Below are 16,191 nucleotides of genomic sequence, written 5' to 3'. Positions count from 1 at the left end.
TTACTCAGCCCCTTTATCTGGGTCAGCATTGCTCCTGTCTGCGATTGTGAGCTTAAAAATAATTCAAAGCATGCATTGTGATGTTGGCCCATATTTCTGTAACGCTTCCTTGTGCCGAGTGTTTAGACGCACACAACAACGTAACCTGCTTTCAGGCGTTGAGCAAGATCATGTTTGATTATTTAGTGTGTGGCATGATCAATACTATTGCTTCATGATAGCACACCTGCAAAGTCACAAGGAATGTACAAATAATGTGTAATTGTCATTTTTCGGGGAGGTATTAAGATTGAGATTCATGTGTGCCTTAAAATCCAAATTCAGATCACAGTAAACAATTTGAGCACAAACTGACATTTGAGAGAGGGCTAGCAGTTTGTTTGTTTTTGCTTAAAGTGGCTAGATGCAAGTTGGTCATTTTTTATACTCACTACTGCCACCTCAGGTCTTATGCGTAACTGCAGCTTCTATATTAAGGCACTTCGGACCCAATTAACACCTTTTTTAGTGACAGTGCAGGATTCTACACAAAAGGATATTACTGCAACATGTAGGGGGAGGAAAATACATAATTTTAACATTTTTAAACTCCCTATAGTCCCTTTAAGACCCCACGGCGACCAGTTGTTTTAGCAAAGGATGTTTTACTGACAATAACAACAATAATTGCAACCCTTGCTAATTACAACATTTTTCTTTTTTTTTAATATATGTTTTTTTTTAGCTGTTTCTATAATGGATGCTCGCTGTCTATGCAAAATATTGGCTTACTTTATCAAGAAGACACTGTACATACAGAGAATCCCGTTAGGAAATGCCGGTGCTTTGTTCTAATTTACTTTTGCAACCATTAGCTACTTTCTGGTCTTTGGGGAGCCATTTAGTTGTCTTTAAAAAAGCTTTGTAAGGATTAACAGCTTTAGGATTAAGATTGGTTACAAGGATGTCTAGGGAAAGCATTATTCCCATGAGACCGACGACGACGTGCATCTCTTCCACCACAACATGCAGACAACACATGAACTAATTACAATCCAGAAAAAAAAAGTATTTTCTAGCTTAGAAAAATGACACAACATTTCTAAGTGGTCAATTTAATGGTTTTCGACAGCACAAATAGCCACACATAGGCATAGGTGTAGTTTTTTAGTGTGTGCGTGTTTTTTCTGTGTGGAATAGGCCGACAGACATCTGGCTTGTCAAGGTCATTTATTCAAGAGGCCCTGCTCCTACACATGGGGCGTGTCACCATGGAAACAGGTCCTTCTCCCTGTACTGTTATGTCTCCATTTCTTGCGACCGGCCGACAGTCGCTATATGAAATATTAACACCATATTGTCGAGTGTGCGGGTGAGTTCAAGCACTTTGACATACGCGCGGCCGCACTATCAATAATAGAACAACATAACCCTGTTTTTGGTGCACTACGATCTATGTTGATTCTCTATCGAAGAGTCACTCACTGCTAATTTCTGAAAGTCTTATTTTCTAGTTCTTTTTCAGACTGTGGAGTTGCACACACACAAATAAATATATAAATGATTAATCTCTGTGGGCTCATGTCCACGTCCAGGTCAAGACACAAGTGTGGAAACAATGTCTATCCAGTTATCAGAGATGGTTGTTTTCACATAAATAAATAAGCACTAAAACACAAATTATTATATATATTTACAGCAATAAAACAATTCCTTCTTGGAAATGTTTTATTCTAAAAAAATACAGCTCCCGTTGCCTTTGCCCCAGGCCTAGCATAAAGATGGTTAAATATGCAGGCTGTTGTAAAAGAACCATGTGAAAAAGCAAATACAGTCAGTATAAGATAAGCTAGAAATGTGTAGTATATCCACGACCGAGCTGACAATTTGTTGTTTCAAAAATAATTGTTGGTAACACTTTCCTCAGTGCTCTTGGATTGCAAGACACATTTTCGGACCAGACCAAGTGAAAAATCCCTCCTCCAAAATCACCACGTCTTAACAATCAAAAGAGGCAATCAACCAACTTAGCAGAAAATCTGTCATTTGTCAAGAACAAACGGAGCGATTGAGAGACAAAGATAAGAATAAACGGCGGCGCTCAAAGCCCGGCGCGCCAAAAGACGGCCCCCGATTCCTTTGATTCCCTGCGAGTCCGTGGCCAGCTGCGAAGCTTGCTGACGACAATCATCTATAGCTGGCATACAAGCCGCAGATCAATTATTAAACTACGGCCGGCCTGTGTGTGTGTGTGTGTGTGTGTGCGGGCGTGTTAAAAGGCTGGCGCGCTTCAAAAACTCCCGAAGCCTCGCAGGAAGCCGCAGCAGGGGGCGATAGTGCGCATTCATGTGTGTTTGGACATCTTCGCCGCGTGAATATAAAGCAGAGGACTTTTTGAAATTCTGTTTACACAATAACAAGCGCGAGGTGCTTTGAGCCGGAGCCAGATTTGCCGGATGGTTTGCACAATATGCCGGACTGGTGGGGGAAATAAACACCAAGTTTGTGGCCCGACACACACAAGTCAACCATCTGTTCCAATAGCCCGTCCGTGCGTCCCCCTGCCAAGTAGTTATCAGCTGATTGGCAGACGAGCGCACTGCAAAAAAAAAAGGATGCCAGATCTATAAAAGCCGAGAGGACAGTCCCGTGACAATTCAAATCACCGCTTAGCCCCGCGGAGTTGTAAATAGAGCAAATGAGACAGGTGTTTTTAAGCGCGCGTCAATGAGACTACAAGGGACGTCACATCACAGCCACACTGTCATTCTTTGATCAAAACGTGTCAACAGGCGGCTTTTTGTACTGCCACGCGGATTGTCATTTCGTCATAATATTTTGCTTTTTTATCGTCGCATCAAGGAGTAAGTGGCAGGATGTGCGGTAAATGGGCGAGAGCAAAACATACGATACGGAAAGTGGAATTTCATGGGAGAAAAGGCACAGGGTGTTGCCGGCCATACGCGCAGGCAGCAAACTTAACAGAATTGATTTCCTGTCTTGTTTCAAAGTCAAACATTGACATTTACATTGGTGACCTATGCGTGCGTTCATACTGCCTTAACCTTTTAGCAGCAAGCACGTCCTATTGCTTCCTGCACAGGTATATCCTCTCTGTTATTGGGAAAGGAAGAGCATCTGACATCAAAATCTACATCGTGACCACAGAGTAAAAAAAATGTTTTGGTTTGTTTTTGTATTAGGTCTTTTAAAGTGATAGTCTGTAAGTTTGCAAAGTGAGGAGAGAGAGTGAAATTTGAAAATTCCTCCCCTCTTTAACCAGAAAGCCCTTCTTAGTTTGCAAAAATGAGGAAAACAGAAGCAGAGTATTCAAAAGTAAACGGTCAAGCTCCTCCCCCTCCTCTTGATTGGACCTGACAGGCCGGTTCACAGGAAAAGGTCGTCTCATTGGTCAACGCGGGAGGAGACTAGACACTGATTAGTTGCTGAGATCCGGGAAGGAGGGACCAGGTGGTGGATTTTGCAAATTTTTGCACATTTTATGACATTTGTAAAACATTTAGACTTCCAGACTATCACTTTAAAGGGGCTAGAAGCAAGTTAGCCATTGTATACTCACTACTGCCACCTCAGGTCATATGTATAACTGCACCTTCCATATAAAGCTTGTGCATGACGGCACTTCAGACCTGAATTAACACCTTTTTGAGTGACAGTGCAGGATTTTAGAGGCAGTTGTGGTGAACAGGTCTGGGCTCATTCTACACCTAAGGACATGGCTGGAACATGTAGGGGGGGGGGAAATACTTGATTTTAACATTTTTAAACTCTGTATAGTCCCTTTAAGTTTAAATGCTTAAAAGGGAAACGCTTTTGAGTTTTGGCCTGTATGCTTCATTAGACAGGGCAGTTCAGCATGAAGTGGCGTAAAAGGCAATGAGAGACATTCAGCAAATTGCCGGAAAACTCAACATGCTGAGGCCAGCAGAGTGCATGTGCATATGTGCTCCAGCCTGGCCTTCATTTACAGCATGATTACATGGCGACAGCTACGGAAATGGTAACTCTTCGTGTGCCACATCGTGTGTCCATGTCCAATAAGGAAATGAAAAAAAAAAAAAAAAGAATCACAAAAACGTCACATCTTGATAAACTGTCATGTAGCACACGTTGCCAAACCAATTTAAATTTTCCCTTATGTCAATGTATAAAAACCTGTTATGATACAGTTTGAGGTCTATGGCATTTCTTAATTACTTTACAAGAGAAAACCTCAGGGAAAGAAATAAGTGTATTAATGCAAAACACCACTTCAGTTTAGGTGCAGCCGGATCCGATAAGTGTGACCTGCCTCGATTTTAATGTACGTCGTAATTTACAAAGATTCCATTTGGGACAGATAACATCATATTTATCCCCGTCCTTTGCGCTTGCAATCTGTTTTATCTTCCACACTCATTTTTTAACAACCTTGCCCTTGATTTGTCTTTTTTTAAAGTTACTTTCCGAGTCAGATACACTTCTTCCTTTGCCTCCCCCCTCGCTCCCTCTCCTCTCGTTCTGTCTCCTTTATCACACCAGCCTGACAGTTCGAGTCATTTGCGGCGGACTAATCTGGCCGGAACACGCTAAACTAATTAACATGAGGATGAAGCGTGCTCACTTATCATCTCGCCATATGTACATATATCACCACCTACGCAGTAACTGGAAGAGACTCTCAGGGGATAATAAGAAGTGATTGGTACTACTTCAGACGAGGAAGTAGGGAAGGAGGCCAGATATAAAAGGAAAAGGAAAAGAAGGTGGGAGAAAATATGGCACACGGCGAGCTATTTCTGGGCTGTCAACCGGGGTTTGCTTCGACTAATATTAACATATGGCTGCACCTCGTGGCCAAAACTCAGTCTGAAAAGTGTATGTTTGCTTCTGATTATCGGGCTATGACTGCTTCCAAATGACACACTTTACTTGCCAGGAGACGGGACAATATAAATATTTCCAATTCATGGCTCCGCATTGACTCAGCACCAGTGGCCACCGCATGGTCAAAGTGAGAGTATAAATTAGACGAGGCAAAATCAATTAGCCTTTTGCCAACACGGGTGAAAGATGGCTGGGACCTATGCCAGGAACTATGGGCTTTAGTTTGGGTGCTCACCTTGCCCACTACATTAAGGGCATACTGCATTAACCATACTGTGTCTCTGTTATGTTTTGAGTGAATGACTGGGAGTCTTTGGGATCTGGTCATTTCAAATAGCCGTTCAAAAGACTTTTTAATGTACTTTTTAATGTAACATTTTAATAACGCCAGATAACTCACAATATCTAAGACCCGATCAATAAACGGCTCACTTTTTTAATTAAAATAATAAAAAATACAAAGGGACTGATCATGGACCTGTCCCTTTTTAAAGCAGAACTAAGTCACTCATGCCCTAGAAGCCATAAGTGCCACTGCAGGTGTCGTAGCATGTTGCGTTTTTTACGCATTAACTGTCCGTGAGAGTAAAATTTATTACGCTGACAGAAAAGACAAAGAGAGAGAGGGATATTGTACATCCAGTGACACAATGGAGATCATTTTTTTTCACTCAAACTTGGCTTAGATACTGTTTAAGTGACGCTAGCCCACAGTTAGCTCTGCCCGTTAGCCTGTTAGTTTCTTTTTCGTGATTCCATTAGTGTGTATTGCGCCTCTGACCCGTAGGTAGAGAAGTTGCAATTGTGGTTTTCTGGCCAGAGACACCAGGGGGAGGTGAAGGACCCCCCAATCCTCCTATTAACACTTGTATTATCCCCAGAGGGACTACGTTAAGGATTTATTAAGGTAAGCAAGTTACTTAGTACTGCTTTAAGTCCAGATTAAAGACTCATCTATTCAAACTGGCTTTTAACTCATTGATTTATGTCTAGGGTGCAATAATTTGGTATTTTTGAATTGTCTTATCTTTCTGTGAATCATTTTGGTCATCCTGCTGTTGTTGTAAAGTGCTATATAAATAAACTTTGATTGATTGATTGATTGATTGATTGATTGATTGATTGATTGATTGATTGATTGATTGATTGATATTTACGCTTTGAAAAACGTGTTTGTGAATAAAATCTTGCACCACAACAAACAAAAAGAGGCTGCAACTGTCAATTATTAGTGCATTTAGCTTTGACTTTAGTGCAAAGCGCTTTCACTTGTGTCGCCTGCTCCATTGTTGGGCTGATTCTTGTGTTAGTTTGGGGAGTTCTGGGTCGAATTGACTGAGAAAAAGATCCGGCTCTTTTCACAAATGAGGTCTGGTTCAAATAAGTGTTTTCATCCACAAACAACCAAGGGTGCTTTTTTGTTTTGTTAGAAAAGTACCGATTTAATGTATAAAACCTTTGAAACGGAATGGATTGTATTATTTGGGGAGTGCATTTCCCCATCTCACATATTTTCTGGGGTAAAGGATCAGTGAACTACTTTGGAAGACAGGGAACATTTGAGTTGCTTTCTGGCGTAAAACCAAAGCTGTACTTTACTACCCCTACTGCTGCCTTTGAATTGGTCTAGTTAACTAATGACATAATAACCTACAACATCTTTCTTGTTGTATTCCAAGCTTTTTCCAGTAGTGCGTGACGGCTTCCCTCAGCTACTAATATATTACGGTTAATTATAAGAAGCATATTTGCTGGCTGCGTGTTTCCTGTCATCACAGCTCATTTGTGCCACAGCCCGTCAAACCTGTAATGGCATAACATGGGAATAGCACCTATTTAATTGGATTGTGTGAAAGGTTTGCCGCTATGTGTCTGTCAGTCATTCACATGGTATTGACACTAGTATGCATTTAAAATTCTGAATTATGCAGCGATGTGTGGTGTTGCTCATGCGCCATGCTGAGAACAATGCTCGGAGACTGATGGAAGGACAGATGGACCAAGACAATTAGCATCTTCAACCGCTTGTTTGTCATGGCTGTAACCTTCAGCCAAAAGCTACAATGTTGCCCTCACCTGTCTGTACAGATATGGAAGAAGACGGGTCGAACAAATAGCTACTTTGTAAAGACTGATAAACAATAGTAGAATAGTACTACTGACCTTTGGCTTTGTGCACCTGCTTCCATGTGTCTTTAATTAACATGAGTCAATTAGTGAGCTGTGGATTTGATAAATGTGCGAGGAACTACGCCTCTCAACAAGAGTTAGGAAGAAAAATAAAGGCACACGTATTTGGATAGTTATAGTTTCCAACTCCAAGTTTTAAGCTGTTCCACGCTTTAATCTATAATATATCTTCCTACGTGTATGTCCTGATATGCAAAAAAAAAATCGTTTATGTCAGATTGGTTTTTGAAATCCCATTTGTAATGTAAAGTCGAATCCTACTAAGTGCCATTTCCCAGCAGCAAGGTCACTCGAATGAATTAACATGAATGAATACCAAGTATTTTGAACATGTTTTGGTGGAGGATGTGATTTGCACCTGGTTTCCTTGGTTTGTAAAAAGAGCTCATTTGTGCGGTGAGGCCATGATAAATGCATGACTTACCTCGACACAGGTTGCCATTGTCTGGCTCGTATCCCGCCTTGCAGCTGCAGCTGCCAATAGGGACCATCCACTCTCCGTCTCCATTACAGTAGAGCTTTATGGGCACGTCCACTTCCTCTGCATTGGGGATACAACTTCCTCTGGCTATGACTAATGAGGTGGACTCAGCACCGGTGAGAGTCTGCACACAGACAATAACACAAGAAATGTGCATGTGGAGTACAGTGACTTTGCATCATTTACAGTAATAAACAGGACTGTCCTTTCTCCTAAATCTCATTATGCTCGTATGAAAGCACATTCAGATATAAAATATCATTAGAAAGTACAAATGAAAATGTTCAAACTATATAACGTCCAAACCATACTCTCTGTAAGAAAAGCTGGATTTAAACTGATGTGAAACACTAAAACGCACAGTGAATTTGAAATGTTTTGCAGGTGTGATAAATTGTAGTGAAACTGGCGTTTCATTTGCATAGCCACATGTAGAAAGCAATTACAGCCAGTGTCATGTAATTTATGCAAAGTGCAATATGTTTAGTGCTCACCTCTGGGAAATAGGCGAAGTTTTGCACCACACTGGGGCACTTCTTGTAGAAGACTCTGACAGCCAATAGGGACATACAAGCTCCCAGGTCCTGGAAGGCCAAGTGAAAACCTTTGCCTTTGGACAGAGGCCCAAAGCTTCTGACCTCCGTGTTCACCTTCATCAGCCTGCCCCCAAAGTCCACCTGAGAGAAGCTCTCGTCTGCCGCTATAGTGTCCACCTGCACCGCGGAAATAGATCTGTTATTGTATTATTGTCAGTAATTAAAGAATTTAAATAAAAAAATAAAAAAATCAAGGACGTTATTTTGAACAGAACTAATAAGGCATGATTTGATAATTGTAACATGATCTTGATTGATCTAATTCAATTCATCTTGTTACTGGTGAGATCCAAATTTCTAACTTCCATACAAATTCCATTCATACTGTAGCATACAGATTGTTTACGGGGATGAGCTTAAAATAGAACATTATAACTGGCATTTTCAGGATCTTATTCAGCCAATAAGAGCACATCCTTCCTTTAACATTATCACCAGCACAAGGAGCAGGTTGAGCGGGAGTTGCGCCCCTTAAACCACACTTCAATTGTAACCATAGCGATGCAATAATTAACCCTATTCACCTCCTATTCACCTGCTCATTATGCTACTAGTAACTGTGTATGAGATATCCCTGGACTCTTTTCACCTTCAGAAATGGAGCATTGGCCCAGTACTCCACCCCCTTGACGCCCTCTGTCACCGTCCTGTCCGTCTCCAGGTAGTACAGGTTGAACGTCTCCTTACAAGAACCCAAGACGCTGGGGATGGAGGCGCAGTCCCGCACCGTGAAGCGGATCTCCACGTAGATCCTCTGGGCCGCCCTCCGATCGATGTACGTGGTCAGCAGCCAGTTGTTTTGGCTCGGCTCGAAGACATTGCACACCTGGTACGTCCTAATGGTGTTGAGGTTCTCATCATAGCCGCTCACCTCCTCCCACTGGAGTACACAAGATAAGAAACAGTGGGTAACATGGGAGCTACAGGGAGAGCGGGCAGGCTAACGTGATTAATGGGTTTACCAAGACCTGACACAAATTAAACTCTTTCCCTCCCTTCCCTTTCTTTTTATTGTCTCTCTTTTCCTTCTTTCATTCATTCGGTTTTTTTTTGTTTTTCTCTTCCACCTTGTACCGTGCAGCGCAGGGACAACCATTCATCACAATTAAGGTCCATCAGCCCTCGCGCACAAAGGACTATACTGTAAGGAAGCACGGCAGGCAACAAAACAGCTAGCTTCAAAACCGCGCCTATTGTTTCCCGTGCAATCCTTTGTTTTGCCGCTTGATATATATGGGATTTCGTTTCATTTGGTGGAAGTAAATTGGTGTCACCTTGCCGCTGTAATTAAGTTTTTGACAGACTTGCTAATGGCCTGTAGTGCTAGTCGCTCTCCCAACGGTACGCAGACGCCTTATCACCGCGTTCCTCTTACCCCGTTGGCAGGGAAGGATATCCAGCCGAGCTCAGCCGTGGCTGTCCGCGTGTCCATCACTGTCTCTGTGGAGCAGAAAGACAAACAGACAAGAGGGAGGTGAACAAAGGAGCTGCAGGAACCAGACAGAAACACGCTTAATTAAAATGTCAGCGGTTGCATAGGTTACTATTTTGGTCAGGTCTTTATGGCTCTCGCTCTGAAAGCCATGCTCTTGTGTTTTACCCAATAGCTAACATGGTCAGCGTATGTTAAGAAGCTATAAATGGACACCAATAATATGAAGATTAAAGGGGCAAGATGCAAGTTGGCCATTTTATACTCACTACTGCCACCTCAGGTCATACGTGTAACTGCAGCTTCTATATTACGCTCGTGCATGACGGTAATGCGGACTGAATTAACACCTTTTTGAGTGAGTGACAGTGCAGGACTTTAGAGGCAGTTGGGGTGAACAGGTCTGGGCATTAGGACATTGCTGGAACATGTAGGGGGAGGAAAACACTTTTTTTTTTTTTTACATTTTTAAACTCCGTATAGTCCCTTAAAGGGGGGGTATTATGCAAAATCGACTTTTTCAAGCTTTACATCATGTCATTATGTCGTTCCCTCATTAAAAACATGCCTGAAGTGTTGCCTTGGCACATTCACGTATTTTTGAGTAATCTGTAAAAACTCTGATGGCGGCCATTTTAGGGATAGGTTTGCCTGAGTCCTCCTAGGAACGCCCCCACCTCCTGGAGACGCCTCCGAGCTTTCGTCACCAGCTGAGTAACCGACCACTGCTCCTCAGCAGAGCCCCCTCCTATTGATGCCACAGACAGAGTGTGGGGGGGGCGTGTCGGAAAGAGTCAGAGGTTCTTAAAGAGACAGAGGCCTATTTCAAGACATTCACTACAGCCATTTTGAGAGCCATTTTCCTGGGAAGAAATTCCCTTCCTTCCTTCCTCTCTTTCTGCCCTTCCTTCCTTCCTTCCTTCCTTCCTTCCTTCCTTCCTTCCTTCCTTCCTTCCTTCCTTCCTTCCTTCCTTCCTTCCTTCCTTCCTTCCTCCCTCCCTTCCTTCCTTCCTTCCTCTCTTTCTTTCTTCCCTCCCTCCCTTCCTTACTCTCTTTCTTCCCTTCCTTCCTTCCTTCCGTCCTTCCTCTCTTTCTTCCCTTCCTTCCTTCCTTCCTTCCTTCCTTCCTTCCTTCCTTCCTTCCTTCCTTCCTTTATCCAGAAAAAAAGTAGATATTAGTGTGTATTGGACCTTTGTGGCCGTTATTCGGCAGTTATTCTAATTTCCTGCATTTACAGACCAACAGAAGGTTTGGTCATCATTGTAGTGTGATATAGACTGGTGCTATGTGATTGAAAAAAGCATAATACCCCCTCTTTAAGCAGTATACAATAGCTAGCATCATGTGGCTCATAATGTTAACGTACGGTGTGAAAACTACCTGACTAACCAGACATTAACATTGCTATTTAGCTTTTATCTGAAATACTAACAACAGCCTAGATAACAAAGTTCTACTGTACATTTCAAAGAATGGAACAGAGAGTCACATCTGCAGAAGCCAATATTTTAGGACAGTGGTTCTCAACTGGTATAGCGTAGGGACCCACAATCACCCCGGGATGACAAGCTGTGACCCAAATACGAGACTAAGACTTTCCTCAAAAATGTGTCTTGAATAAGCAATAAATAAGACCAAAAAGCTGAATTATGATTCAGTCTTTCTAACAGAAGTAGTTTTCTGTACAGTATATGTAAATATTAAAAGAATGGTTTTCTGGCAAAGGCTCTCAACCCAATGGAAACGGTTCCGCAATCCACTTTTGGGCACTGACTCATGAGTTGAGAACCACTGCTTTAAGAATTTTTTTTGGTCAAAAACATATATAAAATGTATTTCTCTAAAATCTGATTTCAGGGTGAAAGATGACTAACCTGGAGTCACCTCATAGCTAGACCACACCTGCACAATTTGACCGGTAAAAATAATGCCCTATGCTTCAACATTCTCTCCAGTCAACAGACCAAGAGGCATATGGATCGCTGCAGGTTTTATTTGTATTGATTTATACATATAGGCAGACAATGCATTTGGCACACAGATGAAACATTGCATCGACAATGCCAGTCGTTTAACAATGACCCCATACCAACCACGGCTGATTATCATAAAATATTTGTTCGGAGATGGTAAATGCCGCCATGTCGCGTCTGAGTAAGATGGATGCTAGTTGCTCTGTATAATTGTTTGACTTTAAACAACATATCATAAGGGTCTACTTTATAGAGCTTGTATAGTATTCCCTTTCAAATCCATAAGCCAAATTTATTTCTGCATACAAAACCCACCCGACTGACCTAAACACATTGTTAGCTCATGTTGCTCCATAACCACACAATGCCCAACACGCATCAGTACTATTTGTCATCTGTTACAAGCTAAGACACCGCCATAATACATAACAAGGCGAATTGTCAGCCCCACCCCCCTCACATGACAACAAAGGTGCATGAAAGCCCAAAAATATATGACAGGTCGACAACAGAGGCGCCTGACAGCCAAAGCCCAGACGGCAGCGTTCAGTGTACAACATGCCACTTCATATTATAGATCTTACTGCACTAATGGCGAAGTCGCAGCACGGGGGGATTGTTTTCGGTATTATTCCTGTCTACAATGCCTATAACGCCTGACTGTTGTAATTTCATCTGAGAGACATAAAGGAAAACAAAGAACCATAGAAATACCGAAGAATGAAGTGAAAGGCTTTTTTCTTTTTTCTTTTTTAAACTAGAAACTGTATGTTTACTGAAACATGGAACATCTGCAGCCTCACCTAAAAGAGAAAGACGAGGCACTGAGAAAATGGTTCTTTTTTTTGGGGGGGGCTAGACTTCATTGTTCCTCTCGGGCAGATATTTTCCAAGTCAAAGACTGCCGTAAACACTAAAACTGCACAGTCCCTGCTGAGTTAAGCAGTTGCGGTTGATTCACAGCTCTAAGTGAAGAGGTAACGAGCACGCACCCACTACCGTGCCCTCATTAGTGGGCATCCGCCTCGTATTTATGAAGTCATATGTAATATTTACAGTGACACAAAGCGGCGAGTGGACCTTATAGTTAGTTTGCATCCTGATAAACAGAAGACCCTCACTCCAAGGCTCTAAATAAAACAGGCAGTTTGACGTAACATCCTGTTTATTTTCTGTCACTGGATTTCTCATATCGTGTCAATAAACAAAATGTTTATGAAATTTGAATGTATTTGGTTTCCTGGCTGATAGGCCCATAGCACACTACTTCACCACTCCAAATTTCATGAAAAAATGGTGTGTTTGTGTTTAATCTCTGCGTATGGAAAACAATCGTAGCATTTAGGATGTTAAAGAATGAAATGATGTAATGCACCAGCAGAGGGTGCACTTCCTCCTGTGTGCTTATGTGACCAGCAGAGTAAAACCAAAGCGTAAAGACCTGGATGACGTATATCGGAGAGTGGATCAGCGTTTTGAGCGAAGGACAGACTGAATATAACATGGCAACATCATTTAAAAACTCAAAAAGATGATGATGAAAAGTTTGCATGTTATAGGCCCTTTAGCGAGGGGGTATTAAATACTTCATCACTATCATACACTTAAAGCAGTACTAAGTAACTTATTTACCTTAATAAATCCTTTCCGTAGTCCCTGTGGGGGTAATACAAGTGTGTATGGGATGATTGGAGGGTCTTTCATCTCCCCCTGGTGTCTCTGGCCAGAAAACCATGTTTGCAACTTGACTGCCCCAGGTGCGGAGAAAGCAATACACACTAATGTAATCACGAAGAAAAAGCTAACATGCTAACGGGCAAAGCTAACTGCGGGCTAACGTCACTTTAAACAGAATTTACAGCCAAGTTTGAGTGAAAAAAAATATTTCCATTTTATAGTTGGTTGCACAGTAACCCTCTGTCCCTTCGCCTTTCCTGTCAGCGTAGTATTTACTCTCCAAGACAATTAATAAATTAAAAAATCGTAACTTGCTACTACACCTGCAGTTGCGCTTATGGCCTCTAGGGGGAAGAGTTACTTAGTACTGCTTTAATTGGTGCGATGCAAATGCAATGTTCATCTAAAACTGCTAAAAAAAAATATCCAGTGGTTTCACTTCCTGATCGTCCATCTATAAAATAATATACAGCACAGCTGCATCCTTTAAAGTGCAGCGACAGACAATCAAAGGGTTTCTATGGAGAATCGTATCCAATGAAGAAAACCCTTTAAGCTCAAGGTAAAAAGGTAACCAGGTTCCATGCTGTTAGCCTAAAACATGTCAGCATCGCATTTTCTTTCAGCCATACCTTTTAGTAATCCTTACGGTGTGGATTTGGTTCTATAGGCTTTGTGAAAGAAACAATGATAATGCACACCCATTTATCCACAAGCACAATCCCATAGAACAATGGAAAGGCACAGGGCAGACTTTGCCCACAATATGCATTTTTATTAATATATTTATAGAAAACTGATTGTGCTATCATAGGTAGAACCTCCTGTGATTTGTTATGTCACGTATTTAATGGTATTCACGGCTTGAGCGAAAAGGGAGAGTCCGGGCAGAGTACTATAATAGCCTCCTAATGCAGATACATCACAATCTATAAAAGGTTACTCTATAAAAATCAATGAGTAACACAATTGATTGGTATTTGAAGGACTCAAGGGCATATGGGGGAGGCAAAAGTACCTTGTGGACACAGTAAGAGCAGTAAGTATTGTTTGTATATTGTCTTAGATCAGCAGTCTCCAACAGGCGGCCTGTGAGCCACATCCAGCCAGCGAGATGATTCAATCTGGCCCCTGACTTGTAGAGCATAGATCCTGAGTATGTCACAAACAAAGAAATTGTCTAGCCCATTCCTGTGCGGAGTTATGATTTTGTTAAGGAATAACCAGAATGCTCACTCCAGCCACTAGGGGGCAGCTTAAATAAAGAAAGGAAAGAATTCCTCGTGTCCAGCAGAGGGCACTGACATAACAAGAGATCAGGATATAAACAACACATTATAGCTACGTGGTAAATGGATAGTATGCCCCAGGGCGGCTGTGGCTACACTAGTAGCCCACCACCACCGAGTGTGGATAAATGAATAATGACAACAGGGCAGCACAAACTTGCGACACAGGCTTGTAAAGTGCAATACAAGTGTAAGTCGTTTTTACTAGGCTACAGTTTCCTCAATAGTATTTTCCCATTCAAAACATATTTATTATTATTATTATTATTATTATTATTATTATTATTATTATATTACCCCGGCAATACACTCCCGATATATTTTGCAACTAAGTGCATCTTTTTCAACTAGTCACTATAAAAAAAAATGTTACCACAGACATTTCATTTATGGATGTTTTTATCTGTCTTTTATGGTACTAAGGGGTCATTTACTAAGCCTGGAGCTAAATTGCTGCTGATTTTCTATTAGAAACTGTGAGTATTATTAGCGCCGGCAAATGTGATATGCAAATGACTTAAAGGCATAAGATGACAGCGCCTTTGAGGGAACATAAGTTATGATGAAGAATTATTTTTAGGCTAAAGCAAATAAATAGTCTTGGCTTTAAAGAAATAGCCAGGAGGAGATAATGTTGCCTGTGATTTGCATTCAGTTATTGAATCGTGTATGTGCCTGCGGAGCGCACAGGCCACGGTCATATCTGGGATGGAAACTAGCAGGAAACAGCTCAGCACTGCTGGATTTTTGTCCGAAGACTATGAGGTTTTTATCATGGACTCCTCGAAAGCAGAGAATATCAATCCAGCCGGAATAAGCGTGCACGGGCTCACATTTTGGAGACCCCCAGGGTTGAGCGGCAGGTGAACAGCGAACATACATGTAGCCTATCATCAATACGCTGTCACCATTGTGCACAAACCCCGTGTATTTCGTAAAGACTAAAGACTTAAAAAGGACATACGACAGATTCGTGGACCCTTTTTAATTCTTGGTGCCTTTTTTTTTGGACAGCGGTTGTGAACTGTAGTTTAATGTAAAACCAAGGGAAACAAGGCCACAGGTAACAAGTACTATCTTTATTACCCTGCCCACCATTAAAACAGCCCAATTATTATTTTATCTTTGTAAACGAGCTGGAAACATTGTAAACATTTAGAAAGCCACATTGGTGCACAAACAACATTATATTCTTCTTAATGAAGGTTTACACCTGCTTCTCCCACGTACTATTTCCTTGCACAATTTTACGTCACATAGTCGAGATAAATACAACAGCGCTCACTAAACACAATCATTTGCATTTTCCCCGCCTCAAATTTTACGCATTGTGGCGAAATTGCCTTCGTTCGCATATTCATGAAGATCCGTGCGCTAAGTTTGCTCTGTGGCCTTTGCTGTTTTTTAGAAACGCAAATATCAACTGTGATGGCTTTTTGCTCCACTTTAGTACACTCTACCGTGTTTGTACGAGTTTAAGCGCTCGTAAATGACCCCCTTTAGAGTATGTTCAAAGTATGATGCCGTCATTATTCATTCACTCCACAGACTAACAGATGGTAGCCAGCCAATATGTGCCATCAATCCCTCCAACCATTACCAACCTCTCACTCACACTCCACATTCACACAGGTAGTTAAAGTGTCTTGCCCAAGGACACAGCAACAGTCTGCAGCCTTTAGAGCCA

General features: G+C 41.7%; 1 protein-coding gene across 1 annotated transcript in view; it reads right to left on the bottom strand.

Moving 5' to 3' along the window:
- The window catches only part of LOC306977308 (ephrin type-B receptor 1-like), a 99,013-nt gene that overhangs the window by 52,052 nt on the left and 30,770 nt on the right, over nt 1-16,191 (bottom strand). The window contains exons 2-5 of the mRNA XM_079575572.1: nt 9,509-9,573; nt 8,723-9,013; nt 8,032-8,250; nt 7,481-7,661 (exon numbers count right to left, since the gene is read on the bottom strand). Coding sequence (XP_079431698.1) covers nt 7,481-7,661; nt 8,032-8,250; nt 8,723-9,013; nt 9,509-9,573 — 756 coding nt within the window. The remainder of the gene's footprint in view (nt 1-7,480; nt 7,662-8,031; nt 8,251-8,722; nt 9,014-9,508; nt 9,574-16,191) is intronic.

This window comes from Gobius niger (genome assembly GCF_951799975.1).
Source record: "Gobius niger genome assembly, chromosome: 17".
In the NCBI taxonomy this organism is placed as follows: domain Eukaryota; kingdom Metazoa; phylum Chordata; class Actinopteri; order Gobiiformes; family Gobiidae; genus Gobius; species Gobius niger.
Note: the sequence above shows the minus strand (reverse complement) of the source record. Positions and strands in the feature narration are given on the sequence as shown.